The following is an 18,823-nucleotide window of genomic DNA, read 5'->3' on the forward strand; positions in this document are numbered from 1 at the left end:
CACAGAAAAATAGGTATGGAAAAAAAAATCACAGAAAAATAGGTATGGAAAAAAAAGCACGGAAAAATAAGGTATGGAAAAATTCCGCAAAAGATTCCCATACAGTACAGCGAAAAAATCGAACGAAAAAAAAAAAAAAAAAAAAAAGAAAAAAATTTCCACTTTCGTATTTTCATTATTTTGAATGCTTTTCAGTTCACCATTTCCAGCTTTCTCATTGTTTTGGGAATTTTGAATGTTTTATCCCCCAGTTTTGCATTTTTAAAAAAGCCTAACCTCTGTTTGATTATGCCCGAAGGGGGAGAGCATGGACATACATCCCTCTAAACAAATTCATTTTGAATTGTCATTTTTTTTTTTATTTTTTTTTGGCTTAGTCCGCTTGCGTACAGATATGTACATATTTGTTTAGAGCCCTATTTGTGTGTTCCCCCCCAGGAGGCACGAGGTGCTTACATGAAATGCAGCGCAAGCATACCGCCCTCCTTACCTCGATTGTGCATACTGCGTATGCGACCCTCTCCCTTACATCATACGTGCACAACGCCAAGCTCTCATTTTGTTGCTCAGTTTATGGAGGTATATTTTCAAACTGGAAAACGGGGTAATAAACCTAAAAGGGGAAAAACCCCATAAGGTGACGAGAAATAGCCATTTGGGAGGAAAATTTTATTTCTTATATAATTTTTTTTTTTTTTTTTTTTTTTTTATTTTGATTTGTTAACCATATAGAGTTAATCCGTTCTAAGAAGGAATTCACCTTTTTGGAAACCTTGCAGGTATGCTAACACTGTTTGCGTATTAAGCGCACAGGAGCTGCCCCTTTCCCCGTAACGCGTGTACACCTATACGTGCATGCACATGTGTACGCATGAACAAGCGTGTGTACATGTACAGGCAGACATACCTTATGCATATGTCACACACACACACGCGCAATAGTGCACATACTAACCTGCGAACAACGCACCGCGTGCCACCAAGTGAATAAACAGTGGATGAGCCAACCGAACGAAAAAGTACCAGTCACGCGACCATCAGGAAAAATGAAAAACTACAACGCTAACAGCTCTAGGAGCAAAATGAAGGGGGAAAAGGGCGCTACCCAAGGTGCCAGTCATGGTGCCAGCCATGGTACCAGCCATGGTACCAGCCATGGGGGTGGGTATAATGGCGGATACGCCGGGGGGTATAGTGCAGGTCACGGCTACAACAGTGGCTATTACCCGAATACCAGTTCGTCTTACCACAAAAAAAAAAACAGCGCCAAGTACGGAAAAGGTGCATATGATAATGAGTACACAAAGGAGAGAGATAAAAAGAAGAAGAATTTCGATGGGAGGCCACACAAAAGCGAACAATCGAGTGGTGGTCACGGAAACAGGGGCAACACGAATAGGGGTTCCTCAAGTAGGGGTGGCCCCAATAGAGGCGTAGACAATAGCCCCCACGTAGGAGGTGCACAGACGCATGAAGATCTTTCGGCCTTTAATCTGAACAAAAATGATAGCATCTTCGAAGATGTAGATAGAATCAACAGCATCACGTTTGGCCACAACGACAACCCTGAAGGGGATTTCTCGTACATCATGAATAACAACCTAATTGAAAATGAAAAAAAATTATTTAAGTTAAACAAATTAGATAATAAAAATGTGGACTCTTCCCAATTTCTCCACCTACAAGGAAGGGACTTCATCGATAGTGCCTCCGCTCATTTTATCAAACAGGAAGATGAGCGAGATCCCTTCCTTACCTACAAGGAGGAGCAGCAAAAGCATCAAGTGGGGCTTCACCTGATTAAAGAAGAAAAAATGCCTTCAAATGAGGTAGGCCATGGTAGCAATCACATGAATTATGTTAGCCTCCCCTCCAATAGCAAGGAAAAAGGAAACCAAGAAAGTGATGATCTTTTCCAGTTTGACAACAAAATGTGTAACCTAACCAAATTTATTAATAAAAATATTTTCTACGCAAATGAAAATGATAATGTAAAAGGAGATTTTATGAATGACGATGAGTCCATGGAGAGTGCAGACCCATTCAGTTTTATCGACACTCCTGAGGAGAATAAACAGTTAGTACAAAGCAATATCTTAAACCAGGGAGCTATTAAAAATCCCTCCAATGATACAGAACACATGCAGAGGAAATTGTATCAACAGGAGGAACACCAAAATAACGACCAAGCAGAAAATGAATTCGAGCGGAAGGCAAATATCGACTCGTACAAACTTAGCGAGAATGATTTCTCCAACATATATCTCATGAACAATTTTGAACAGATCCATGATAAGAGCACTTTGGTTGAAAATTTTGAAACAGATTATTTGCAAATTTTGGAGAGAAAAAATGTGAAAAAGGGAAACGGTAATAATAACGTCATGGAGGATCCCCTAATGGGGGATGGCTTAGAGGAAGCGATAGGAATGGAGAGTCTCCCATGGGCACCAGACCAATCGGAGCAGGCCAGAATATTAAAACACAGATTGATGAACAATTCGGAGAGGGATTTCTCCATCAGAGGCATGAACGAACTGATGTTGGATAACAGAAATGAAGTGGACGAAAATTTGCAATTTTTGAATAGCCTCAGAAATATGCGTGGTCACTTGGGAGAGGAAGAAGGAGGGTTCAGGATGCCCGGAATGCCAGGCATGTCCGCAATGCCAGGCATGTCTGCAATGCCAGGCATATCTGCAATGCCCAGTATGCGTGATTTGAAAGGACACCCCCCGGTTATGGATGCCACATACACTAATGATGTGCACCTCAAGGAGGAGCAGCTTCACCAACTAAGTCAGATAGAGCAGTTGAGGTTATCAGCGGAGAAGAACTACCTCGACCCCTCGGGGAAGATACCAACCGACCTGTCGAGTCTAACCAATTTATATCCCTTCAAGGAAAACGAAGTAAACGATGAATTCCTGCTAAGCATGAACGGAGAGCAATCATTGTATCCTTCGAAGCAGGATGAGTATTACATGAAAAGTGATAAAATTAACGACCATTTTGTGAATGACCTGAGGCATTACAAAGAAGATTATAAAAAAGAGCAGTTCATTTTTCCTGAACAGGAAGATCACTCAAGTGAATTTCTCTTCCAAATTGGTCCCAACAAGGGTATCCATTTGGGGGGGATACACATAGGGGATGATATGAGACCACCTCAACAGGAAGGAATAAAATTTGAGGATCGATTAATCAACGGCGAAATTATCCCCCCCCCGGAGGAGTACGTACTGAGGAATAATCTTGAAGAAGGAAATTATTACGCCAATTTAAATGAAAAAATAGAGAACGTAAAGGAAGTGGAGGAAGATTTATTATTCTTTAATCAAGACGAGGACTTAAAACAAGACATAACCAATGACTTAAACGCGCTGAAAATATTGAATAATTACTATTTGGATGACAAGGCTAATGATTTCCTGTTAATGGAAAAGAATAAAAATTCTCCGCTCGGCGACCAGTTGAACTTCTCTGGGGGTGTAGTCTACCAGGCTGACCAGTACCCAGGGAAGGAAATATCACCAAATGGACGCATAGCGCGCGATCGACAACAGGGTAATAAATCCGGTGGACAAAAAGTGAAAGGGGTACCCAACTATGCGAAGGATAATCATCGCAGTCGCCACGGCAATCATTTGGAGAAAGGGAACAACATATTATCCAGCAAGAACATTACCAATATGCATGTAGGAATGTTACGAGATAGACTCCAGAGAAGCACATCGTCCGGTGGGTACATAGATAAATATGATCCAAAAAAATATTTTTACAAAAATGACAGAATGAAAAATAATAGCAACAATAAGATGTACCAAATGAGTTACTCTCTGACGTATGAAGGTACAAGTGGGAAGGGACATGGTCATGCCCTGAGAAATGTGATGAGTAGTGAGATCTACCGACGCTCAAATGAGAAGAATGGATCCATATGCGAAAGCTTCATAATTCGTTTGAAAAAACAACACATGCTAAAATTAACGAACTTTCTAAAGATGAGTTACAAAAAAACGAATCCGAATGATCTAAATGACGACCTGTACAATTATTATAGATTTTTGAACAAAATAAATGGAAATATTAAACAGAATAATTATTTTTTCAAATATCGAAATCTCATGAAGAAAAGTGACAAGGATAAATTACTCAGGATTCAACTATCCTATATGATTATAAACCCCTCCATACAGAAGAATAGTGGCAAATGGAACTTCAAAAGTGAAGCAAGAAATGATGGCCAAGGGAATCCAACCCTGAAGGATGATCATGAAATTCATAATGACGGAACAGATCAAGGAGATCACAGAGGTGCAAAGCGCATCACAAGTGAAGATCATAGCGATGGTGATAATGACAGCGTGGACAGTGGTGATAGCGAAATTATAAACCTTCCAAGTGCAGTGGACACCATAAGAACCAACTGTCTACCAAACGGTGAAAATTTTACCATGCTTTACACCAATGACCAGGAGGAGAAATTGTACAATCTACTACATGAGGGTAATTTTGACATGCACAGTGAAAATATACTTAGCATTGATCTGAACAAAATTTTAAACATAACCACCAGCAGTGCAACGGAAATAAACGCTGTAGATTCAAAGGCTGAAAATGAAGGGGACACAGAAGGGCCAAATAACGCCCTTAATGATAACACAGGTGTTGAGGGTGCCCAAGCAGTTCATCGAAAAGTGGGAGATAAAGAAGAAATAAAATGTGAAGTCTCCAAAGAAGATAGCGAAAAGAAAGGAGATAGTATCAGCGGGCCTGACAACAAAACTGGAGGTCAAATAGACATACCTAAGTATGATAACGCAAACAAACTAGGTAGATTCGTTTTCGCCACGGTGCATGAACCGAGAAATTTAATAACCCTAATGAAGAATGATCCTCTATTTGATAGCTATGATGAGGTGGTGGAGAAATTTAAAAATATCATAATTAGTGAGGTAGCCTTGGAGCAGGGACCAAAGGGGGAAGGCAAAGAAGATGCGCCTTCACCAATTAACAAGTTCACCTCGAAGGGTGTAAAAAAAAATAACAAAAAAAGAGAAGATAACCCCCCCACGCAGGATCAAACAGCTTCTGCAACTACCAAGCTTCTCATGCACGACGCCGTCACTAAGAAAATGTTGGAGATGTTGTGGGACCTCTATATAGACATAAGAAACATTTACAAAGACATAGACAAGTGCCCCTATACACACATAGAAACAATATCCAAATATAATGAAGAGATTAAAAAGAAAAAAAATACCCTCTTCAATTTTATCCTTTTGAAGAAAACCAACGATGAGCCAACCATCTGCAGTTCCCTGATGAGTAGTCATAACAACATGTTCTTGATGAAGAACATAAGCAACGTAGACATTACTGTTAACAAGCATCTTTACCTATACCTAACCAACTCACTCTACAGAAACATCAATAGGAACTCAGAATTCCTGATTTACCCGACTGTCGCAGATTTGCTTATCAATTTATCCTTTGACAAGGACCATGTGGCGAGGTACGTGAAGCGAGGGTTGACAACACATTGCGCTGATAAAGAGGCAAGTGATGTGCAGCCTTCCCTCGACGGTAGCGGCACTACATCAGATAGAAACCGTAGCAACATTAGCAGCATTAGCAACATTAGCAACATTAGCAACATCTTTGAGCATCGCTTTGCCTACAAGGACAACCTCGCGGAGCTGGGGAACTCCACCCAGTTTGGCAAAGTCATCCCCTTCAACAGAACCTACTGCTACTACAATTTTGGAGGCTACAACGAGTGGGACATCCTTGCCTCCGACAGTGCTGCGAACAATCGTACTGATGGTACAGAAAATGGCGGTTCCGTGGAGGCCCCCAAGGAAAAGAAGAAAAAATCCTTCTTCTTCTTCAAGGAGAAGCAGAGTAAAAAAAGTGCAAATGACCAAACGAGTGAAGAAAAAGAAAACACAGCCCCTCCGACTTCCACAAACTGCATGAGAGTACACAACGAGATAACAAAACTCGACGTGAATGCAAACCAAATGAGTGAGGAGCTACAAAAATTGAAGAGTATAAACTGCTTATTTGTTAGTAGCATATTGAAAAAAAAAGGGGCATGCATATATAGGAAGATATTAAAAATTGTAAAAAAGAAAAAGAGAATGACCATCATTTATACCCTCTTTAGTAACTACCTTCTTCTCCTTTTCCTCTTTGCCCATGCGGATTATTGTTTCGAAAATATGGTCCATTATGAGGAGTTCTTAAAATTGCAGCTTCTCCATATGAATGCTAATATAAACACACTCAATAAGTTTATTAAGAATGAGAAAATGCAAAATATATTTTTCATGAATGAACACGAAGCTCACTTGGGAAATAGCGGCATCCACAAGTTTATTAATATTAGATGTAAACTTTACAGTAGTAACATTTATTCATCACTATATATCTACCTGTTGGATGTATCTCTCTCCTATTTGTTTACTCCTGGCATTGGTATTGCCTACGTGCAGAGCATCTTGGCTCTCCTCCTCTTTTACAACTACGTACACTTGTACATAACGAAGCTTCTCTTTTACAAGGTGAGCACTGAGCGCAGCGTCCACTTCATCAACGTTGTAGCGTCACTTCCTATGTTTCACCACCCCATGCGCAAGTACAATTCCGTCCATTACTGACCTTTCATCCCCCCCACCCCCACCCCTTTTTAGAGTGGAGCCGCCCTCTTAACCATTTTCCTTGTCAAAATTATCCCCTACGTTAAGGAGTTTGATAGGTTTGTTTGCTTGCTACTTACGTTACTTTTTTTTTTTTTTTTTTTTTTTTTTTTTTTTTTTTTTTTTCATCCCATTTTGGAATGCGCGCAAAAGTGGAAGAACCCCCGTATGTGCGAAAGGCCTATGGATGGGATCCAGCATAACATAGCTACCCAATATCATGTATTTGTTTTCCTTTCCTTTTTCCCCCCTACCCACCACCGCAGGAATCTCATAATATGCTTTCTCTACTCTGTGCTACACAGCGTATTCTACATCCTGTGCAACATCTTCACGCACCGCCTGGAGGAGGAGAGACGGACATACAAGGGACCCGAATCGGAGTTGCACTTAAAAATATTAATGAGCATGTCCAACGAAATTAGCTTTTACAAAATTGTGTACAAGAGTGTGTGCAGTTATTCTCACCAGGATAGCTTTTTGGAGGAGGAGATCACCAGCATGTTAGAGTAAGTAGCCACTTGGAAGAATCGTGGGCCTTTTTAGGGATATATATACCCAGCGTTCCTAACCCCACATTGTTATTAATCCTGTGCTCTCCACCATCCTACCCACATTGTATGTTAATATCATGTCACCACTTCACCTCACGTCTCTGTGTTTTTCCCCTCCCTCCCTTTTTTTTTTCTTACCACAGAGATTTAGGAAAGGATCCCATCGTAAAGGTCATAATGAATTACATACAAAAATGAGAGACAACCAAATGATTTTTCAGGAGAGGCTCCAATTTGGTTAAGGTCACTTACGTCAGCGTAGTGATGCTGTGGGGATGATTTGATATTTCTTTTTGTTTTTTAGTTTGTTTAGTGTTTAACAGATTAAGGGGGATAGACATCGCCCCCCCCCTCTTCCCCTTGCATTTTTTATCAATATCGTAACATTGTCGTCATACCTATTTTGTTATTCCGTTTTTTGGGGGTCCCATTTATTCAATACACGAGAGGTGTACACATTGGTTGAGTCAAACCAGAATAAAAAATTGAGGTGGAGTAAATCTACCCATTCGTTGTAGAATCCTCCCGACAAAATCGTTATTTTTTTAAGTTTTTTTTTTTTTTTTTTTTTTTTTTTAATTTTTTAAGTGTAAGTTTTTTAAACTTGTAAATTTTGCTATATAAGCGCGTATTTGTATCATCTCATGCATGAACGAAAAAAAAAAAAAGAAAAAGGCACATTCGCATGGAGTACATTTCTGTAGGAAACTCATGTAGAGTGCGTGGGACGTTTTTCCGAGCTGGCGAGTATTCACTGTGCCCGCGAGATTTATGTGTGTACGTGTGTGAACTCCTCCCTTGCCATGCTGGAGGGGGGAAAAGGTACCACTCAAAGTAGGAAAAGCAAAAGCGTACATAAATTTGGTAAAAAGGAAAAATGCGAAAAAAAAAAAAATTATAAATATATAGAGAGAGGGGGTGGAGAATTTTTTTTAAAGCAAGGGGAGGATAAAATGGACGCCGCGCTTGCGACAAATGAAGGCGGACCAATATGAACGGACCGGGAATGAACAAACGAACGGGGAGGAGAACCATGAACGTTTAACACCTCTTTTCCATACCACACCCCCCAAAAAAAAGGAAATTAAAAAAAAAAAAATTATATAAAAAAAAAACTTAGTAGACGCTCTCCTTCCTATTACTAATATAATTTTTAATGTTAGGTAAGTTGCTAATAAATTCGTTATGAGCCTTCAGTAGAGGAAAATTTTTTAAACTGTTTGGATACTTTGTTTCGATGTCATCATATAAATTGAAAACAGCCAAATCGGCATACGTTAAATTATCGCCAACGAAATAATGGCACTTGTTTTTTTTCAAAATGTTCTCAAAGTATCCTGACCATTTTGGCAATTCCTCATTAAGAAAGGTAGTCTCATTCTGCTTAAACAAATTTGTGTTGTTAAATTTATAATGTATGTCTTGTACTCCACAGAAAATCATGTCTGCGTAAAATTCATCCAGATCAGTATCCCCACCTATTTTGTACTTCTTTGATAGGTACCTTACTATGGCCTGACTTTGAGCAAATATTATGTTGTCCATTTCTAGTATGGGCACTTGCTCAAAGGGGGTTTTCTTTTCCTTTTTGAAATTCTTAAACTCGATGAAGGCGTCTCCTTTTTCGCCAAACCGTTTGTCCGTGTACTTGATTCCCAGGTAGGCGAAGATCAACCGAATCAGTTCAGCTTTGCCCCTGCGATGGGGGGAGGGTAGGTTAAACAGCGCATTTTAAAAAAAAAAAAATGTTAAGGGGAAGTCACTTTGCGGTTTCCAAAGCAGACATGCCGTGAAATATTCCCATTATACCGTTATCATTATGTGTGCAGGATGCCTTTTCCCCCCTATTTCTTACCTCGCGTCGAAATAATATAAGACTATCTCCTCCGCCATTTTGATATGCAACGAAAGACTCGTGGGTCCCTTTCAAATTTTCAAAATGGAAATGTGCAACGTTTGTAATATGGGCAGGTGTAGTTGCGATGTGCACATATGCTTCATCCCTTCTTCCACTGCTACTACTGCGAGCGGTCTGCAAAAATGTAATATCTGTCTCGACTGATCAGGAAAGGGCTGCGTCGGTTAAAGCGTCCCCGTTGCTTTATAAGAACGCAGGGGAAGGGAGAGAAATGTCTCTGTGAAAGGTACCTCACTTCACTGTTTATTTGGGTCACCCCCCATTTATTCCCTTTTTCCTCCCTTGCCTTAAGCCAATGAGTATTACCAGCACTTTTGGAGCGAAATTAAAAATATTGAACAAAAAAAAAAAAATAAATAAATAAAAAAAATTATGTATGGCAAATGGGGCCGGGTGAAACAAAACCACTATGTAGCTGGTCACGGCATTCGTATATCTCGCTTTTTTCCGACGGCACAACTTTCAAAGACCCCCCCCCTAGCGATTTTTGGACTATAAACAAATAGCAAAAGAAATAAAATAAAAAAAAAATAAAATGAGCAAATAATTGTGCGTAACACACGCCTTGGGAAATAGCAACGTGCTGATGCCGCAAAATAAAGAGAATTTTTAATTGGCGGAGGGGGAAAGGCAAAAACTGAAGAAACGGAGGAAATTTCGCAGTCAATTTTCTACCAAAAGAGCTACTTCTTTTGAAAGAGGAGGGATACTGTGGAATGCAATAAAACTGTGTCGCAGTGGTGAAGTGTGAAGAAGTTGCGAATTAATATGGGGATGAAGTAACAAAGGTAGGGGGAGAAAATATGAGGCCTATAACGTACTCTTCAAATCACTCCAAAGATTAACTTATGTTGATGCATATGCAATGGGATAAAAACGTTTGTATCGATGTTTGAATGATTCTTCGCGTCGGCCTTATGTGCCCTTTAGCCGAAAAACAATCTGTACAGAAAGAAAAAAAAAAAAAAAAGGGAGCGCTTAAAAAATGGATAATCCTCTGGTCGTATACTGGATGATGGATGCTCATGTATGTGCATATTCGTATGGATACATTTGGAGGAAAAAAAAAAAAAAAGAAAAAAAAGAAAAACAGATTGTTCTTAATGCTAGGTTTTTCCTTTTTTTTTTTTTTTTTTTTTTTTTACTTTTTTGTAGCTCTGTAATGTAAAAAGCTCACAAAAACACTCAACTCGGTTTTATACTTACACTCGACATCTTTTGCACAGTGAAGTTCCTACTTCACCGTTTAGCAGTTTCGCCATACATACACTCAATGTTGTGTTTGCATAAACGTGCCTACATATGAGTATATATATGTGCATACTTATAACAATGTGGGGCAGTCACGCAACCTGAGCCACACCTCTTTGTTGCCCACTCGTCCATTTGATCTTTTAATTGTTCCAGTATTACCATTTCACGTCTCTTTCCCTTTTCGACTTGTTCAAAAAATTAGGATACATCAAAAGGGTGGAAAAAAAAAAAAAAAAAAAAAAAAAAAAAAAACTTGCCTTCGTAGAAAGGCTACTATGGGCAATTAATCTTTGGGGGGTTGTTCTACAAAGAATTTGAAAATTTTATGAGCCCCAACTAACCCATGTGTATTTGCTCGTCGGTGTATAAAAAAAGTTTATTCGTGGTGTGTACCGGACGAACGGCCGAGTGAAATTATTCTCCCCGGCGGAAGCAGCGAAGGCTTGTTCGCATGCTTGTGTGTTCGCCTCGAAAAATATACAAAAGGGTGCCACCCTGTACCGGCATGTGTGCATACAAGTACATATGTATATATTTATGCTGACATGCACGGTAGCGCTGTTTGATTTAGCCCATCGACTCTACACTTGAATTCCGCGACTTGTACCTTTTTTAAAAAAAAAAAAAAAAAAAAAAAAACGCCAAAATATTTGAGGAATTGTCAAATGAACTTTTTCTCTTCCCTTCTGTTTCTCCCGCTGTGGCATCGAAGCGTAAAGTAAAAATAACTTTTCATACCCCTTCGCCATATACGTTTGCCATTTCCTCTCACTGTATCATTTTCGAAGCGTAAAATCGGAACGATATTGAGAAAAAAAAAAAAAAAAAAAGGAAAAAGAAAAAGAGCAAGCAAAAACGCGCACGGGGGGTAACACGCTGTGGGGAAAAATCCTAGGTGTAGCACCCATAGCATCCTTGACAATCATTGCAATCGTCGCCGCCTCAGCAATTCCAGGGGAGGACTATGTATCTATAACTATCTAAAAGCGAAGAGTGTGAAAAAAAAAAAAAAAAAAAAAAAAAAAAAAACACTTGCAGGAGAACCCCACGGAGAAGAGAAAACAGCCCAAGTGGAAAATTAGTGACTAATCCAACCTCAGAATCAACGAAAGAGGGACGTAGAACAACAAACAAAACGAGACTTGAAATTTTCCCAGGGGAAGAGAAACCAAAATAAAGCAAAAAGGTACAGAGCTTCAGCAAAAGAGAAGCCAACCTATCGCTACCTTCAACAGCATCAGGGAAGTCTCTTCATGACCGTTTTTCTCGCATCCCTAGAATGATAAAGATATTTCTTCTTTTTATCTTCCAAGTGATTGCAGTGTTTGTACAAAATGTGAATGCGGTAAGGGGGAGGGAGAGATAATCCGCTGCGTCCCAGGTGTGCGGCGCAGTTGGCATAGACATATGAGAGTACACACCCCTGTATGCATCCTTAATGCACGTAGATCTTGCCAATTGGCCTGCACCTACACCTCGTGGCACACTTCACATGTCATCATAATTGCCCTTTACCCGAACCCCGTAGGTTAATCCAAAAAATTCGTTCACCATAAGTCACGTGAATGCGCCCGTAGGATGGCACTCTAATAGACAGAGGAAGTATGGAAATTGCAAATTTTACCAATGCGGAGGGAGGAGTGTATCCATGTAGCATCACGCGGGATTATTCCCTCGCGTGTGCACTGTTTCGTCTACTTATGTACATCCATTTGAATACACGAGTTGGACCGTGCGTTGACCCACTTACCCCACCAACGCTTTTTGAGCACCGCTTCATCACCGCATAACTATTTCCTCATCGCAGATTTGCCTATGTAGACCTTCGGAGAAACAAAAGTGAAGAGGGGAGGAGGAACGCCCTGGGTACGCAGGGAGGGAGCCGACAGTGCCCCTTGCGGAAGGTGAGCTTCGCAGGCTTGATGGGCTTCTCCGGGTTGTCCATCCCGCTGTTCCTAGCAACCTACATGATATACAGCAAAATCAAAGGTGACAACAGAAATTTAACGGAAGCAGAAAAAATTATGGGAAAGTTCCTGTACAAGCATGAAAACAATTTAATACAAGGAAATAATTATGAGGAAGAAAAATCATACAATCTATTTTACTTAATCCATGCAATATATAACAATATTCGAACGCTAATAAATTTTTACATGAACGTAAAAAAGGTTAGTACAAAGGATACTTCAAATGAATACACCATTTTATTTTTCCATTCCTACAATGTGGACAGATTTTTGCACACAAGAAATATTAAGACATATGCTGAAAGGTTGAAGGAAATTTACCAAGACATTAATAAAAAAAAAAATGTCAACATTGTCTATGTGCCGCTGGACAGTAAACTTCTTTTTAACATTAAACACTTTAGCAATATGAACAACTGGTACAGTATATTATTTCACGATAAAAAACAAATTTTAAAAATGATAAAAAATTATAATATTATGAATATCCCCACGATGGTATTGTTGGATAAAAATATGAACATTATTAATGACAATATTAATTATTTGCTTCTTCACCAAAAGAAAGATTTTCCGTACAGAGATGTTAATCATTTGACGTATATTAATTGGCTATATGATAAAAATAATCGAAAGTACGATTTTAAAAAATTAAATTCAGATTATGTACTTTTTTATTTTAACAATGAGAAGGAAAACAAGGGGGACCTCCAGTCCCTCCTCAAGATAAAGAAAAAACTGGCCGCAAAAAATATTAACGTGGATATCATTTTTGTGAAGGACATGGAAATGATGAAGGGGAATACCACCTCGAAGGGAGATGGCATGGTGAGTCAAAAAGAAGCTGAGAAGGTAGGCCCACTGGCTGGTGAAAAAACGGAGGGAAATATTCCTAATGAAAAAATTGGTAACGAGAAGGATACACACGAGTCAAGCAAAAAGGAAGGACAGTCCGCACTCTCTGAGGCTGAAAAACAGGGAATGAAGGGAAACACTACTGACCAAAGCAGCCAAGGGCGTGGTACAAACGACCAGATGGAAAACTACGTCGACGATGTGTACTACCTGGGAGAACAAGAAAATAACGCCATTTACAAACTGCTCCTTTACGACATGTTCGACGTGACATTCAAACCTGTTTGCATTCTCGTAAACAAAAAGGGAAATATTATAAGCAAGTATATCCACGTGGAGAAGAAGGAAGATGAAATAGCTAGCTTTATACAAAATAATTACAAAAGTTTACACGAAAAGGCGAATGAAAAAAACTACATGTACAAATATGAAAATGTTAGCAACTTAAATAACTTAAACGTCTTCTCTCCAATCTTCATCCTGTTCAGTGACAAACTCAACCTCGATTTACTACACCAGTACAATGACTTGATTGGTCAATATAATAAAAACAGAAAGGGGAAGAAAATTAATTTTTACTTCCTGGTTACCGACGATAAAAAGTACGAAGCCTTAAAGAAGCTCTGCGCAGTCGATAACACAACCCAGGCGGTCATTTTGGATTTGTTTAACCAGAAGATGTTCAAGGACAAGGTGAACAAACTGGGTGTCATTGAAAATTTGGGTGGCAAGAGCGTCATTAACAAGGACAAGTTCTTTAGCTTTGTGAACAGTTACTATGGCGACGACTTGTACGCCTCTCCTATTGTGTTGACTAGGGGAGTTTAGCCCTCCGGACAGGAAGTAGCTAAGGAATATTGTCACTGCACAATTGTATGTGTGTACTGTTAGGGGGGGGAGGTCTTCATCGGAACTCCTTTTCTCACTCACTGTACAGACAACCCTAAGGTGTATCAAATGGGCCATTCCATCACCCATAAGTTGTCAATTCTTTTTTCCCCATTATAGCAAATTGTTGCAAAAATGGGATTGTCTCATTAGTCCCGTGTGGGACAGCATTATGGCTACGTTTGTATTTTACATTTTTTTTTTTTACCCTCTTTCTTTTTATGTATCCCCATGAGAAAACGTTAATGTTTATGATAACATTCGTATTATTTATTTATTTTATTATTATATTTTTTTTTTACCGCCTGGTTTATTAATCTTCCTTTGTCGTACGCAGCGGTGTGTATATTTGCATACTTATATGCGTACTGGTCTGTACAGCATGGAGAAATATTTTTAAAGACACTTTTTTTTTTTTTTTTTTTTTTTTTTAAATGCCTCCATTTTGCGTTTTCTCGTGTATCCATTTATAATTAAGAATGTTCATTTTTTTTTTCCCCTTTTGAATTAATTTCGCGTAAGAATAAAATGTTTTTTTGTTAAATTTTTAATTGACACATTTAATAATTTTTTCATTTCCCCCATGACGAAAAAAAGATTGCATCCTTCATAATGGCATGCCATTCACAAATAGGAGTTTCTTTTACGTGCGCATACACACACGTATAATTTTTACTTACACAAAATTGTACGCTTGCGAGGAGATTTGCTTTGGGAAAGGTTTTTTCCCCCATCACCCTCAACGAGTGAGTTATATATGACAGTATGTGTGGATGAAATACGACACATGTGCGCCAACTCGCCTCGCGTCAAATGGGATGTGAACAAAAAAAGAAAAAATTGCCAATCGGCACTTGTCTACATGAAACTGTCGCGCCCTACAAAGTCGTTTAAGTAGGCTATTAAAAAAGCATATTTTATAACCTGGGTAAAGGCATGTTCCAATGGGGAAAACGCCAAGTGGGGTTCCCCTGACCCCCCTTTGGTACCTCCGTCTTATAACCTGTGTTACCAACTCCCTTAGCACATCGCGCCATTACCTTCGTTTGCCACCCCCCTTCCGCCTCTTCTTCACCTTCATGTTATATACCTTTCTCTTCTTCTTGCTCCTTTTCCTGTTTGACGCAGCTGCCTGATTTTTCCGGGGGGCAACGGTCTGGTTCTTCCCCCCGCTGGGCGGAGTGGAAAATATTTTGTCCAGGTTTTCCATGTTAAGCAATCTGTCGTACTCATCTTTGGAAATTTTTTTTTTTTTTAATTTTTTGTACAAATTTTCTTCAAAGAATAGGGATTCAATTTCGTTTTCTTCCATGTCCCTTTGTTCATGTTTTCTCTGAACAATGGTTTTTCTTTTTTTTTGTTTTTTTTCTTGCTTCCGCTTGTTGGCTTTGCCTCCCTCCATGTTTGTCTGGCTTTCCGCTTTCTCATTGGCGGCGTGTTCCTCACTTCTTAACTGTTCCAAACGTGTCAGTTCCTCCTGCCGCTTTCTCTCCTTCTCTTCATTTTTGTATGGTATGTCGGAAGTGTTCAGGCCCACCCGTTTGAAATTCTTAATTTGGCCCTTCTCCTTAAATTTGGGGATTTTCACCAGCGCAAACGAGTGGCACAGGTGCCCGAGATTAAGCTTGTGGAAAGGGAAGAGAAAACTCAGTTGGTGGTTTTTGTAAAACTCAATGTACGACAGAAATGCCTTTGTCGAGAGTAAATATGTTTCTCTGTTCTCGATTATGAAAAAAATTATGTATTTTAAAAATATATTCACCATGTTGTTCAACAGAAGGATGTGATCATCCCTCTTGGGAGGATGTCCCTCCACATCCCCTCCCTTTACCTCCCTCCTTTGAACGCGTTTCCTCTGCATATTTCCATAAAATGAAAAATTTTTCTCATGGAAGGATTTCCCCATCTTTCCCTTCTCCATGTTTGCTACTTCCCGCACTTGTGTGTCCAATGCGTCTTCATTCCGCATCACTCGAGATTCCCAACTGAGCATATCGCTGAACATGGAAGTTTTCCTAAAATTGCTGATATTCACTTTTTTATTTTTTAAAAAATATATATATTCTTTCTCCTTCTTATTAAGAAGAATAATGTTTTTCCCTGTTTTGTCAAATCTTCCTGTTCTTCCACTCCTATGTATGTATGTCATATTTTTATTTGCCACATCGTAGTTGATAACCCAATGGATATCCACGTTAATTCCTCTGCTCATTATATCTGTGCACAGAATAATTTTTATCCTTCTCTTATTCTTATTTTCTTTTATTTTCTTATACGCACTTATCCTTTTTTTGTCTTTCATTTTCCGGTGGATTTTTAAAAGAATGAATTTTTTCTTCCCCATATATTTCTGAGTGTAATGAATCATTTTGCAGAAGAGCGCAAGGTCAGATGGGCTGAAGACATTTTTATGTTTGTTGTTGAGAGTTACGATATGGTTAAAAATTTCCTTCGGGGTTCTCTGGTCCGTATTCAGTACGTTCTTGAATACGTGAAAGAAGAAATCCACGCAGAAGCAGGTTGGCAAAAATACAATCACTGTCTCCCCCTCGCGCACCACGGTGCTCAAAAATTTGAACAGAAAGAAACTCTTGTCCAGGTTTCGCACCGTGATGTAGTAATTTTCGATTTTCTCTGGCATTTGAAACGTGTTCCCCGGGGTGCTACCAGTGCCCGCAGGGGTAGTGGAAGCAGTTGCATCAGTGCCCAGTGCGCTTGTAGTGGACGCAATCGGGCTTGGCCCCCCCACACACTTGATAAAGGATCTCCTCTTGTCAGAAAACAAGTTATAAAACTTCTCCTCCTGTAGACAGGTCGCGCTGCAAATACACGTGGCATAATCCTTTGATGCGATGCTCTTAACGACATCCTGGACATAGTTTAAAAAACTCTCTTCCAACAATTTATCCCCCTCATCCAATATCAAATATGCTAACTCGCTCGTGTCAAAGTGGCACTTGTGATCAACAAACAGAGTAGATAACTTCCCCGGGGTGGCCACAATGATTTGGGATCTGTTTTTTTTTTTCTTTTCATTTTTTATAATTTTTAAATCTTCTTCAATTTTTACAGCACCCCTAAACAACAGCGAGTTCACAAAGAAGACTTCCTTATCCAATTCGTCCACGTGTATGTTAAAAATTTTGGCAAAATATAATCTTATGAAAAAGAGAAATTTATTTACTACGTCGAATATTTGTATGCATAACTCCCTGGTGGGGGCTATAATAACTCCGTTCACGTGTATGTTCTGTTTACTCTTGTTCTCAGTCATGGTGCACCGAATGCATCTTTTTACAACGCCTTCAATCGATTCGCAGTGCATGTTCTTACCACGGGGTGGGTGCGGATCATCTTTGTTAACTCTCCTCCCTCCATTCCCAACGGCGGCATCTTTCTTGTAGGGGGTATCCTCCAAAGAGGTTCGGATATACTGAATAAACTTGGCTACATTTATGTCAACAGGGGGGATGCTCTTCTCTATGTTTACATTTTCAAATTTGTTGTAGATACAGTTGACTCTCTCCTCATCGTAACAATCGTCTTGTTCTTCTTCTTCCTTCGCCTCCTCACATGTGGACTTGAAAAGGAACTCTCTTCTTAAGGCCCCCAGTTTGGACTTCACCAAATTTTCTAGCATAGGAATAACGAAGCATAGCGTTTTTCCGCTACCCGTTTCGGAGTGTAGGAGGACATTTTCCTTCTTCCCAATGAGGGGAATGGCCTTTTCCTGTATGTTGGCACAGAAGAGGTACCTTTGAATCAGCAGAGAAAATAGTATAGATTCGTCTAGGTTCAACTGCGTGAAGGGCGTTTTCTGCGATCGTTTCTTCGTCAGTTCCAGCTCCCGTAAGAGAGAAGTAGCTCCTATGGGCTGCTTCCCCTCATTCTCGCTCATCTTGTCCATACTCATCACTTGGCACTACTTGCAAATTATACGTTGCTCATTCATATGGTGGCAAAAGAAAAAAATAAAAAATAAAATAAAACTGGAGAATTAGTCATTTTTTCTTTTAATGGCGAGCAACCTGTACACCCCGCCATTTACGCGTTTGTAATTTGTAACTTGTAATTTTTATAATTTGCGCGTTCTCCTTTTTTTCCTTCAAAAATTCCAAGGGGCTAAAAAAAAAACTGCCTCCCTTCATTTGGTTGGTCGTCCGCAAAATAATAACAGCGGTATGTATTTTTATAACAACTTATGAATTTTTTTTTTTTTTTTTTTTTTTTTTTTTTTTTTTTTTTCTTAAGTATTTCCTGCGGGGAACCGTTCTGCCAATTGCGCCTGGGAGGTAGAGAATATTTAGCTTGAAAAAAAAAAAAAAAAAAAAGTCCTAAATTATTTGTTCCTCTTTTTATTTGAACTTTTTCCTTTTTTTTTATTTTTTATTTTTATTTTTGCAAATTTGTGGACATTCCGCTCGTACCATTTGGCCATTTTTATTCATACAAAATGGAAAAGGCACAGTTTCTTAACATTTGGACGATGCTCAGTTGGGAAAAACAACGAAAAAAAAACAAAATAGGACAGTATATATTGATAAAAAAAAGGCTAAACACTAGAGTCCTATGCTAATTCTGAGAAGTTTATTCCCTCCATGTTTCTTTTTCTCGTCTCTGCAATCGTTCATACTTGTGGAAAATGCGTCGGAGGCGCAAAAAAAAAAAAAAAAAAAAAAA

The 18,823-nt window shown here is 39.2% G+C and overlaps 4 protein-coding genes across 4 annotated transcripts; 2 read left to right on the forward strand and 2 right to left on the reverse strand.

The window, feature by feature from the left end:
* Window positions 1-1,046: 1,046 nt before the first annotated feature.
* PKNH_1338600 (conserved Plasmodium protein, unknown function) lies at window positions 1,047-7,456 on the forward strand (the record flags this gene model as incomplete). Its single annotated transcript, XM_002260780.1, has 4 exons — window positions 1,047-6,569; window positions 6,699-6,763; window positions 6,971-7,213; window positions 7,402-7,456. 4 exons carry the CDS (start codon window positions 1,047-1,049, stop codon window positions 7,454-7,456), a joined length of 5,886 nt encoding a protein of 1,961 aa, XP_002260816.1.
* Window positions 7,457-8,374: 918 nt separating this feature from the next.
* On the reverse strand, window positions 8,375-9,151 carry PKNH_1338700 (glutathione S-transferase, putative; the record flags this gene model as incomplete). Its single annotated transcript, XM_002260781.1, has 2 exons — window positions 8,375-8,954; window positions 9,114-9,151. The coding sequence occupies 2 exons, from the start codon at window positions 9,149-9,151 to the stop codon at window positions 8,375-8,377; spliced, it is 618 nt and encodes a 205-aa protein (XP_002260817.1).
* Window positions 9,152-11,709: 2,558 nt separating this feature from the next.
* Window positions 11,710-14,083, forward strand: PKNH_1338800 (thioredoxin-like protein, putative; the record flags this gene model as incomplete). Its single annotated transcript, XM_002260782.2, has 3 exons — window positions 11,710-11,775; window positions 11,959-12,032; window positions 12,238-14,083. The coding sequence occupies 3 exons, from the start codon at window positions 11,710-11,712 to the stop codon at window positions 14,081-14,083; spliced, it is 1,986 nt and encodes a 661-aa protein (XP_002260818.2).
* Window positions 14,084-15,179: 1,096 nt separating this feature from the next.
* Window positions 15,180-18,041, reverse strand: PKNH_1338900 (ATP-dependent rRNA helicase SPB4, putative; the record flags this gene model as incomplete). The annotated part of the gene is made up of 1 exon (XM_002260783.1): window positions 15,180-18,041. The coding sequence occupies one exon, from the start codon at window positions 18,039-18,041 to the stop codon at window positions 15,180-15,182; it is 2,862 nt and encodes a 953-aa protein (XP_002260819.1).
* Window positions 18,042-18,823: the final 782 nt, after the last annotated feature.

Source organism: Plasmodium knowlesi (assembly GCF_000006355.2).
Source record: "Plasmodium knowlesi strain H genome assembly, chromosome: 13".
Taxonomy (NCBI): domain Eukaryota; phylum Apicomplexa; class Aconoidasida; order Haemosporida; family Plasmodiidae; genus Plasmodium; species Plasmodium knowlesi.